Raw genomic sequence first — 12,596 nt, 5'->3', positions numbered from 1 at the left:
ATAGATGAGCAATTAACCATTTCACAGTAACAAAAGACCAAAATTCCCAAACTAATGAGAAAGACCAACAGCGCCTATTCACAAACTTTCTGTATCATACAGTTCAGCCTGAATCCCTTATCCTGTGGATGTTTCTGGAAAATAAAGCTTCTATTGCACTGCTGCAGTTCCTTGGCAGGTATGAGCCATGCTCTCTCAATGCACAGCAGATCCTCAGACATGGCTGGAAGCTTGTGCCAAGAGAGCAGTCCTCGATCTCAGCCTGCAGCATTTCACCTACCCTTTGGTCTCACGGCCTCTTCTGCCTGCAGTTCATTTCTTGCATCCTTGTGCAGACCTGCAAGAGTCTCCAGCTGGGTGCCTTGCTTGTCAGTCTGCTCCTGAAAGCCCCAGCATACCCCAAAAGCCCCGAAACATCTCTGAACAAATTAACAATTTTTAATATCCTGGGAGAGGCTGGATTTTGTACGAAACTGTCATTCCCTGCCTTTTCCAATCATCACATGCTTTGCCAGGATTTAGCTTAAAGCATTCTCAGTCTTGAATTTTTGGATATTCTCTCTCTTTACCTGCATGTTTAGAGCCTTTCTTTTTCTCGTGGTGGACACTGCAAATCCCCAGAGCATGCTGCCTGGGAAAACCAGGAATCCACAAAGAGAAACTGAAAACAGCATATCAATGCAGCTTTCTCTTACTGCACCTCTCCCAGCTGAGTACTTGGCACAAAGTAGGCTCAGTGATACACTCAGAGTTGGTGTCTTCTGCATTCTGGCAAAGATCTGCCCTTGCTTAACACTGTGTCTTTGAATCTCTGTCCTTCAAAAGTCAGGTAGGAGTTTGAGATGATGCAGAAACATTCAGTGCTGTCATCCATATGTCCCCACAACAATCAGAGTTTTTACAATTTTTGGTCATGATTCCTGTTTAGTGACTTTGATGCTTTTGCTTTGCATTATTATCACAGTTTAAAAATGTGAGATGCATTATTATCACAGTTTAAAAATGAAAATATTTATGCTTTTACAAGTACCAGAATAATGAATCTACCCCCTGTCCAGCTGTTTAGCTGAGGTTATTTTAACTACCTTCCAATTGTTCTTTAAATGTCAAGGAGACAGAAAACTGCCATCAGTCTGGTTTGTAAAATGTAATGCTAGGGGATTCTGCCTTCTAGTGGGCAGTTTTAAAATTTGTGTCATATTTTGTAGGTACACTTATGATTTATTCAGCAATAAGAATATTGTTCTGTCAGCAGTTGTTAGTCAGTTTGAGGACAGATATTTCTAGGGGGGGTTGGGGAAGGTCCCTTTAGCATTAGAAAATGACAGTATTTTGCCAATGCAAACTTCACATTCTTGGCTGCAAGTATGCTGAGTCATTCAACAGTGTGTGAAGCTTTTATCTTTTAAATTTTGCTTGGATATTAATTTAATTTTCAGTGGGTTGTCTTATTTTGGGTTTTTTAATTTGCTGTGTTACATCTTTTAATTTGAGTACCTTTGTAATGATTACTGTAGAATAAAAAAGAAAGTTACCAAAATATTTCCTTTACTTTATGGATGAGGTAAGTTGGCCACTCACTGCATGTAGTAAAAGGACAATAAAATTAAAATAAATTTTTAAATTGAAATTAGTCCACAAATTTAAAAATATTATAATAAATTAAGTCTTCCAGAAAATATCAGGCAACTCATGAATTTTCTGTAAAGCATTGAGTCAAGTTTTAAAGAATAATCCAGAATATTTCTACATACTTTTATTATATTTACCAATTTCACTATAGCAACTTTTCAGTTAGATTACAGTATGAAAACTCCTGCCATTTCTTTCAAAACTGCTCTTTCCAGTCCTCTTCAATTCAGGTGCTTCTTCCTTGAGCCAGTCAGTAGGGTGTTGTCTTCAAATTGATCTTTTCTTTACATCTTACCATCTCCATAAAAAATTTGCAGATTCTTTCTGCAAAATTTTATGTAGTGTAATGGACCCTGTCTATCTATAAAGCTAAAACTCTCCAGGGGCTCAGTATTTTGTATCTCAATTATTACAACTTTTTTTTCCTCAGACTTTTACAACCATAATCTGCCATGTTAATATCCTCTCAAAAGCTTTGATAAACTCGTTTTTTTCTACAACTTCTTTGAGTGTCTCATCTCTTATTTTGCATTCCTACACTGGCATATCCGTGTTCTGTTTTACCTAGCATAAACCACTTGTCTTCAGCTTCCAGGTTTTCCTTAGACTATGCCATGCAGAACATCTCAAGACAGCTGAGGGGCAGACTCCCACTTCTCCTTGCCCAGCAATGCCATCCTTCATTGCTTGGTGGTTACATTTTCAGTCAGGGGTCTTTGTGCTGACACCACTGCAGTCCTTGACTGGGAGGTGTTTTCTATACAGACCTGAGAAGTTGTCTCCTTGTCTTCCTTTATGTTCTTCCCTTAAATGTTCTTTTGCTATGTCACGCACAAAACAAAATTAGGAATCTTGATCACTGCTTTTCGCACTATTTGCTTGATTCTTTTTGCCACCTATTTGTTTCTATCTTTTCTTTTTTTTTTTTTTTTTATCTTGTCTTAGGCATATAAGCTAAAAAAATGGGACAGGAGTTCTTTTTCTGTTTATTTGATTTTGAACTTGTAGAAAACCTAGATGTTTCATCTAAGAATACAATTCCAGGTTTTACAGCAATGAAAATAATAATTTGCATTCTTGCAATGACAGAAATGCTAAAAGTTGTAAGCAGGACTAAGTCTTTGAGATGAAAGTATGTTTTATTTCCACAGTGTGTATGATTGTGGTATTGTGCTGATTAACACAATTCATGTAGGATAATAGGGTAAATAGTCTTATTTTGATGGAGAGGAAAGCTGAGATATGGAACCACAGTGTGTTGGCAACAGGATCAGCATTAGACTTCACTTTAGCTAAGACTTGTTCTCATATTTTCAGACTCCTGCATTTAGCAATTTAATATTTCTGAGCTCTGGTACTTAGAAGTGTTAAGTTGCTATCTGAGGTCAAATACAAATGCTGTTGCTTCTGCATAGTAGTTTATCAGAAGTTAATTTTTTATCACTGAAGCTTAAGTGGGCTTCTTATCTATCAATTAACTAAATATAAATTACAAAAATAGTTTATCTTTGCACAGATAGGCATGTTTGAACTTCATTATTTTAAGCAGCTTCAGCATTATACAATGTTTAGCTCACAAGTTAAAAGTAGCTCAGTTATTTTGAAAAGTGATTTATAAAAAAGCCCTTTACATTTTTTTCCCCAAACATTATTGCAGGGCAGATGGCTCAGATTCTCTTGTTTAGCCACCCTCATTCTGCACTCTCTATCTTTAGCTTGCACACTCTATTTTGACGCTATCACATCTTTGTGTTTGTTCAGGCTTTTCACTTAAGGCGGTATTTCAAAAGAAAACACTGGAATTTTCCTTCAAAAGAGGGGAAAATACTTTCACCTTGTAGAAAGGACATGTTCCTATTTAAAAAAAAAAAAAAAAAAGAAGCCTCCTCTTGGCACAGGGCCCAGCAGTACTATCAGCACAATCTAGCAGCTTGGCAGCTTTGCGTGTTGCCGTGTTCCCCTGAGAATTAGAGGGAAGCTATTCTCCGCCTTTTGCGAGCCTGCCAAAGGATGGAGGACTTTGATCCTTCAGGGTAATGTTCGAGTAGTTCTCCTCCCAGGTACTAAATGTGACAAAGCACATTTAATTTATATGTCTTTTATATAAACATTGAATATTTTCAGTGAGACTCCAAAGATTTAGTGTAAGCCTTTTGTTAATACCAAATAAACCTTACTTTCTTGGTTAGACATGAACATTGATGGGTCTGGGGTTAGGGAATTTTACCCTCAGAGTACTAAAAACAGAAGTAAAAAATTTATTAAATAGTAACTTGGCTTACTTTAATACACGTATTTAATACAATGCCAAACTACATTTTTTTATATTTGTAAGATTTAATCTTTCAAATTTTGCTGTAAGTTTTTGGGTTTTTCCACAAGTAATTTTTAAACTTTTTTTTCAGGGTTGATATCTTATGCAGAGTATCTGTTTTTGCTGACAATTCTTACGAGTAAGTATTATATATTTAAAATATATAGGCACAAATACTCAGCTACTAAGAGTTTACCAGGAACTTTCCTTCTGATATTTTTAGCTTCTAAATTTCTGCATTATAGTAAAACATAAAAAACTATTGTATATAGAGTGACAGTGCATAAATATAAGTGGACATCAGTGTCGTCATTGGCCCATAGCAATACTTCAAAAATTACGCTACTTCCTGCACCATGGGATCAGAAAAGTCTTTGAAATCCTTTGAGAGGGGGGAGACGTTGGTTACAGAATCACATAATAAGGAGAAGAACTGGATGGGAAGATAAATAATTTTTCTTCTGGATAGTAGTTTTAATAATTTTGGACAATGAGACATTAGCAATAAAGCTTATGCAGGGGTGTGAAAAAGTGTTGTAGTGTCTTAGAGGTAATTGCCTGTTTTTATTGTGTTCAGATTTGCAATGGATGCAATACATAAAGAGCAGAATTTTTCAGTGTCTTTTTGTCTGACTGTAAAGTCCATTTTCTTTATCCTCTGTTCCTTTTGACTTTATTTCCTCCAAGTATTGTACATGCATTTCAGCTCCCCTCCTTTACTTCCTTCCTTTTTCTGTCAAACACTTTTTTTAAAAACAACTTTTGTTTGGTACTTGCTGCATCTACAAGCAACAGTCATTTTTTTGTTTTTTGCATGGAAGTGATCTGGGATTGTCTGGTACTTTCTCTGTGCCATGCTTGCTACCCCCCTGTTTTGTTCTGATGTGTAGGTGATGCTTAAAAATGCCGAGATTTGAGATGTGTCAATGAGCATTACAGGTGAGACCCCTAGAGCAGTAGTGAAGTAGTCCATGTGCATGTCCATGAAATAGTCCACAGAATAGTCTGCATGCAGTCTTGTTTGACTGATTTATACAAGTCTAACATTTTCAGCAAGGGACAAAGCCAGGCATAATAGATTTATTGTATCAGTGCATGGGGAAAGGACAGAAGGAAGCGGTCACTTCTTTCCTGACAGACTGTAGAGGCATCACTCTCGTGTGACCCCTATCTCTTCCATGGCTGCAAGGTCCATGGCTGGCCTTAAATAAATTGACAAATTTTCCTTGCTCTGGAAATCCACCCTCTCATGGTGTAGTATGAGCAAATAATGTTGGTCTCCACAGAGTGGAGAGAATATGTCCAGCCTTCCATTATTATGCACCTCTTGCACAATTCCAGTGGCCTTTCTGCAGCTTACCTCATTTCTCAGCAGAACTGCATTAGTTCCTGTTGCACAGCATGAAGGGTGGATAATCTCTTTGGCAACTTTAGCTAGTACACAGTATTAAATTACATACATATAGGTATGCATTAAGCTTTAACATACAAATACACGGCTTCAGCAGTGGTGACTGTCCTGTGCTATACACTCCTTGAACATGAGTTATACCATGTGTTCAAGTGGCTTTTAAAATCAGAGACAGGAGTTAAGCCCAGGTAGGATTCTGATTTCAAAGTATTTGTTGCAACGCAAAAAAAGACGAATTTATGTTAAAAAAGGACAACTATGACAACCAAATTGTGACTTCAGAAGAATACCTTAAAGTTGCAGGAATAAGTGACAAATATTCTATTTCTTTAGAAATTTATGGCAGTTGAAAGTGAATTCATGCTGACTTACTGGCTGAAACAACTAGAAAATTGAAGCAGTATCAGAGAAAGTTGTTCCACTTCTCCAGACAATCAAGTAACATTGTTTTTCACAGAATTTATATAGGAATGTATTGAACCTCAAAAACAATGCACCTTTTAATGCAGGATAAAAATGCAGTGGTAATGTTGCTGCTTTGGTTACACAGAGGGTTATACTGATCAGTTTGAAAGCAAATGTCAACAAGCGTTAGTGCCTCTATCTTTGCCTAACAAGTATCCCCTGTCAGTCAGCCCTGAGTTACACAACCTGTCTCTCTCACTAGTGAGAATTAATGTGAGATTTCTTAAAGCAGGCATCAATATTTAAATTGCTTCCAAGTCACCAACTGAGCAATAGGGAAATGGAAAAAGAGTCCTCAGACTCCTGGTTCCACGCTGCTGACGAGCCCATGCTGTCTGTCGTACAAAATCAGAGTCTGTAAAAACACTGAACTTGAAAATATAATTTTGTGACAGACAAAGGTTTTATTTTTTCCCTCAATACCTTCTTTTCTCTTTTCTATGTGCCTTGTGTCATCACAGTCGTTTTTCTTCCAGTGCTATATTGAATTTCATTTCTAGCAATAGGTTAATGGGGCCCTGCCTGGTGAAGAAGCCCAGGAACTGAAGTTGTCACCTTTACTTAGAGCTTTGTTTCAATTATCCAGTCACACAAGTTGACAGCTTGGTCAATGCAGGAATATTAGGAGAGGAAGCGCCTAGGTCTAACCTGCACTCACAGCCAGGATGGAGCTCTCTGTTCAGATTTTGGAATTTTGCCTGATTCTAATTAAATACAAATATATCTGTGGTAGTCTTTGAACTATGCTTATTTTACAAACACATACCTTTGGGGTTACATCATATCAGATAAGTATGTCATCTCTGAACAGTATAAGCAGCTTTAGGTCTATATTTTCACTAACAGCTCTCTTATCTGAAAATTGGAACACAGATGGTATGAATTGCTATTAAATGCATCAATTACTTTTATTCTCTAAATATGTTATTAGATAGCCTTTTCTTGCTTTTGTACTAGTAACACAAATTTAGCATGTGGCATTTCCATGGAAAGGAAGCCAGTTTTGAGTATTAAATCAACCCAGTTGCTGCAGAGAGTGCTGCTGTACAGATTGCAGTGGTATTTATAAAATACCCCTGCATCACAAGATTGCTTCACACAGAATATTAGTTGACTGCTGAAGAAGTAGTTATTTTTAAAATGTAAAAATAGTACTTTCTTTAACCATCTTGTTATGATTTAAAAGAAATGGGATATTTCTTTAACTTGTTCCCCTTGCAGAAAGATTCTCTTAAAAAAAAGCAAGGCTTAAAACTTTACAGAATGCAACTAGAAGAATATATTTCCAGAAGAAAAACTCTGAAGACATTGGAGTTTTTTAGAGACACTACTTTGCTGCCCTCATGAGTCCAGCATTGTTCTTGGAAGCATCAATATATTCCAGAGACAATAAGTCCATGGCTTTCATATGACATGACTGGATTTTGGCATTAATTCACCTGCTCCAGAGATTACTGGGATAAGGGCTACCATAGTGAACTGTAGCTATGTTTCAGCAGCATGCTGCTCCTGTGTGGGCTTGCCAATGTTCAAGGCCACCTCCTGTAAGCAAATTAAGATCAGGAAATTGTGGGAAGGAGCTTGAAACACACCATGCTTTTATAGTGTTTTCAAGATTCAGAACTCATTACATTTTGTGTTGAAAAGAAACATCCACTCGGTGAAGGAAATGCAGGGTAAAATTGTGTAGAATTTCTGAAAAAAATAATCCTGGTGGGAGTCACACAAAACATGCTTTTGTCAAAAATGGCCAGAAATAGTTTTCCACTCTTTGCACCTAAAAAGGAGCTCTTATAAACAAGGCAGAGCTAGACTGCAGAAGTGACATGGGATTAGAGGGACATCCTTTGGGAATATCTTAAGACCTGGCCAGTAAGAAATACAGTATTTTCGTTGGAGTCAGATGGACATTCATGGCTTGCACTTAGGTACTGCTGGCATTTCTTACTTCGCCATTGCATTAATTATCCCTTGAAATTATAGTAAAAAGGTGTTTAAACAGTTTGCTTGTATTGGAAGAGGTGTGGAGAACTGAACCAGAGTCAATACTCATTTTACATTTGGTATTTGAGTTCTAGTGTAAGTGTGTGATATTTTCAATACAGTTCTTTTAAAATTTGTTGCAGAACCCCAGACTGGACTTCAGATTGCGTTTAAAATGTTGGATGCAGATGGCAATGAACAAGTTGAAAAGAAAGAATTCTTTAAGGTAGGTGTATTTACATATGTTTTAATTTTAAATAGATCCATGGGTTATATTTGCTCAATGAAGATTCATTAAAATCATCAAGCCTATTTTTTAGTCCAGTCTATGATCTAGACATGCATACTAAAATATTTTATATGAAAGGAGCACATATTGAAGTATTGTGATAAAAGTACTTATCATAATTGAATCCATTTGTATAAATGGTACCTTCGAACTGTAAGTAAATATCTGCTGCTGGGAAGGTAAGAATTAGTGTATATCCATTAATCCCATGAGCTAATTTAAATAATGATCTGGAAGAGTCTTTTGTTTTCTTAATATGTTGAATAATTTCTTTAATTCCCCATCCTCTTTTGGTGTTTATTAATTTTGCTTGCTGTTGCAGAAAGTTTTTTATCAATTCACACTTTGAAGAGAAACAGCAGGTTTTTTTCCCATATTATGTCTAAACTATGGGGGAGAAAGGTAGATACTTTAAAAACTAAGAAAATCTTGCTCTGATGTTTTTAAGAAGAATAGGCTTCATTATATAGCATATTCAACTTCTAAATATTTAACAGGAGACTAACTATGTACTTCTTGTCAAAAGTTGAATGCAGAATTAGCAATCATAATTTTAAATAGAATCCCTCAACTTATTTCAGATCCTTAATTCATATTGGAGGTAAGTGGAGACACAATTTTATACGAAGCTGACATAGCTACTGTAATTCAAATTACTTTCTGTCACTAGGGTGACATTAAAGCTGATCTTGAACTCATGTCTCTAGAGAACCTTAAAATCTAAAACTATTAAAGATGGACCTCTTGATTAATAACAGAATAGCTGTTCATGTGTTTTGCACTTAGCACCTTTTTTTCAGTGAATTGTTTCTTAGCAAGGTTATAATTGATGAGTCATACTTTAAATCTATTCTAAAATGTTGCAAAAATACTTCTAGACTTAGTAATACTATTTGAAAATAATACTTCAAATTAGATAATTTTCCAAGACAGTGTTACCAGAAGCCCATAACTGAACCTGCAGATACCTTTGTCATGCTGCATGTTCTTTCCCCCACCAGCTGGATGAGGGAGAGAATCAGAAGGGTAGGAGAATGGGTTGAGATAAAGACATTTTAATAGGCAAAGCCAAAGCCATGCACACAAGCAAAGTAAATCAAGAAATTCACTGCTTCCCATGCGCAGACCCTGTTCAGCCAGCCCCATGAGAGCAGGGACCCACCACATGTAATGGAGACTTGGGAAGACAAAAGCCATTGGTGCAAATGTCCTCCTCTTCCTCCTTCCCCCACTTTATGCACAGAGCATGATGTCACATGGTCTGGAATGTCCCTTTGGTCAGTTGGGGTCACCTGTCCTGGCTGTGTCCCCTCCCAGCCTCACAAGCACCCCCAGCCCCCTCCCCAGCATGGCAGTACAAAAGCAGAAAAGGCCTTGACTCTGTGTAAGCCCTGCTCAGCAATAACAAAAACATCTCTGTGTTATCAGCCCTCTGCTCAGCACAAATCTAAAACATACTCCCACACCAGCCCCTGTGAAGGAAATTAACTCTACCCCAGCCAAAAGCAGTACAGCCCTACACCCATTTGTTGCTACACAAGATCTTTTAATTTTGAAGAATTTGTTCTGTTAAAGTGTTAATTATTGTACTGATTAAAAATAAATCCAATTCTAATAAAGCCTGTATTTTTACCCTACTAAACCAGGTGCAATCATATTGAATTGTTATCAGACTAGCAGTGCCCTGATTACCAAAATAAGTCTGTTATGGCTGTATTATTCAGCTGCAAAACAATATGTTACAAGCAAAAGTAACTTCATGAACACAAGTGAACATGTTCAGCTTGTAGTGCCTCTGCACCAAAATGCCACATTAACAGTGCTTTCTTTAAAAAGGTACTATCAGTTAAGCAAATAAGGAGATTCTTACACTGCTCTTTGGGGAGATGAGAAATATGTTATATATTTAATATTATCACCCAATTCAGGTATTCTAATTGAATCAGCCAGTATAAACAACAGAAAGTCATCAAATGTAAAGGTGAAAACATTATATAAATCATTAAAATAATTTGATTTCTGTAGAGGCAATCAAGCTAAATGAACATTATTCTAGTTAGATAGATTGTTACTTTGCATTTCCTTTTTGGGCTGTATTGATCAAATAATATAGAGTGGTAAAAAAAAAACCCATATAAATTACTTTGTCAACTCACAAGAATCATTAAATTCAAAGAAGTCCCACAGGATGCAAGTCAGTCAGAAGATGAGTTTTCTCTTGTGATTGTTTTGTTAATATTCACAGAGGAGGCTATTTTCAAGCAAAACTTTATAGATTAGGTTTAAAAATAAAAATTTTGGAATGTAAGAATGTGGAAATAAGTGTATGTTAATCTGCATACTCTAGTTCTATATGCCTCATAGAAAGTTTCTAGATAGCTAATAAATCAGTAAATTATGTGGCTGATCTGTCATTTGTCTTGTCCCAGTTGGCATCCTAGGAAAATATATCTGAACTATTCTATTGTGATTTCCACACTATATTTGACATTAGCATCAGGAAATGTATGTAAGGAAAACACAGTGGAAAAGAATAGTGAAGAAGGAGTAATCAGGAGGCAGTGTCTCTAGACAGGGCACAGTGGGAAAAGAAATTTCATTGCTGGTTCACTCTCTTGCTTTGTCACCTCTTGTGCTCCCCATTTCCCACTGTTATCTACTGATTAGACTTCTGTGTATGTCTGTGTTGTCTGACTGTAGAGTCTGCTGATCTAGACTGTAGAGTCTTTGAGGTAAGAACTTCCCTTATGGTTTGCAAAATGTCCATCATTCTTTGGATTGTGTATATCTCAATTTTCACATGTTCCTGGATGTACAGGCATAAGATGTGTCAAGCAAGTCATTCAGGAAAGGGAGACTGTGACAAGAGAAACTCCAACCCCAGTCAGCCCTCAGTGCCTGCATTATGTGATGGGATATAGGCTGTTCAAACCTGTTTGGATCAGGCACTTCAGGAGTGGGAGATGCAGAATTTCCCAGTGTTCTCTACTAAAAAAAATTGATGTTTGGGAAAGGAGATCTTGAATGCAATCCCATATTTTCAATAAGGGAGTTCATCTTGTCCTCTGTAGCCTTTCAACTTCAGTGCACATTTTCCTGATTTCCCTTCACAGGGATACTCTTGTTCTCTCTCCTCCCTGTTTTTTTTTATTGAAGCCAGTATAATTCTGCTTAATCCACGTTTCAGTGGTAAACAGTCACAGTACAAGAGACATTTCAGTATTAGGGCCAAGAGGGTTTTGTTGCTTTGCCCTGGAACTCCAGGGTGAAGAAGACGAGGTAGAAATGGCATGCTTACAGATGTTAGTTGCCACCCTTTAATCAGCCCCTGCCAGAGTGCAGAATCATTTCTCAGAGCCATGTTATCTGCATCTCTGTGAGGACAGTAAGATACTTCTATGAACTCTGCACTTCCAAGACATTTACTTGAGACTTGGTGAGGGGGATTTCCAGACCCATAATAACCCATGCACATTAATCTGAGACCTCCCACCAAGAATAAGGCTACCAAAGTTCCCAAAAGCCCCAGCAAGTAAGGAATTTCCCTAACTGTCTAAATCTGTCCTGATTAAAGATGTCTAAGTAAAATTAATGACAGTTCAAAACTACTGGGAATAAATGAAGAGTAGCTCTGATGGCACATGCAAGAGCTGTATGACTTAGACTTTCTAAGTAGACTGTCTTATACACTTCTGCTGGAGAGCAGATACCACAAAATACTTGTAGAGCTTCATCTAGGGCTGAATGAGCCAGCACCCAATGCTCAGCACCTGTGGCACAGAGCAATTCTGTGATCTTAGAGCATCCACAAGCACTGATCTCTCTCAAGCAACTGGAAGATGCAAAAACACCTTTTTTTTTACAGACAGACATAATCTTTCAGCCAGAAAGGCTCGTTCAGAACAGACTACTTCTGTCTTCAGTAAAGGCTTCACTTGTGCATAATAAGTCTCATTATCTTTGAATTAGCCATTATTATAGTGAGTGGTGAGCAGGTATAAATATTAAATACAAATAAATGTTACATGGAGGAGTCCATTTCTTGAGGGCAGAATTCTTCTCCCTCTGTGAGTAGTTGCTGCACTATGCTGAAAAAAAAATCAATAGACTTCTGGAAATAGTTTCAAGCACTCTAAGAATTTACATACAGTGTAAGAAAACAATAAGTGAAATCTTTCAGAATACTTGTGAAAATAATTATGCTGTGTGTCTGTGCTCTTCAGTAGTCTCTGCTACTGAAATCTACTCTGCAGATTTTTTTTAAGAGTCCTTTAGAAATAAAATCCAAAAGAGAAAAATTTCATTTTTCTCCTGTTTGGAAAGTAATTGCAGTTTTATTCCTTATGTGTGATCAAATGATTGATTTTTCAGGTAAGAAAAAAAAGTGATTTCTCAATGAGAATATGGACAAGTAGTTGTGGTTTTACCCACAGCTCTATAATGCTATTTTGCTATGAAGAAATTCGTAATGCTTTTACTGTACTAGTAGTTTGTTTTGTAAA

At 36.9% G+C, this 12,596-nt stretch overlaps 1 protein-coding gene across 1 annotated transcript in view; it reads left to right on the top strand.

Moving 5' to 3' along the window:
- The window catches only part of MICU2 (mitochondrial calcium uptake 2), a 133,564-nt gene that overhangs the window by 96,777 nt on the left and 24,191 nt on the right, over window positions 1–12,596 (top strand). Inside the window, exons 5-6 of the mRNA XM_053970285.1 lie at window positions 4,038–4,085; window positions 7,949–8,031. Coding sequence (XP_053826260.1) covers window positions 4,038–4,085; window positions 7,949–8,031 — 131 coding nt within the window. The remainder of the gene's footprint in view (window positions 1–4,037; window positions 4,086–7,948; window positions 8,032–12,596) is intronic.

The sequence above is a fragment of the Vidua macroura genome, chromosome 2, assembly GCF_024509145.1.
Source record: "Vidua macroura isolate BioBank_ID:100142 chromosome 2, ASM2450914v1, whole genome shotgun sequence".
NCBI lineage: Eukaryota > Metazoa > Chordata > Aves > Passeriformes > Viduidae > Vidua > Vidua macroura.
Note: the sequence above shows the minus strand (reverse complement) of the source record. Positions and strands in the feature narration are given on the sequence as shown.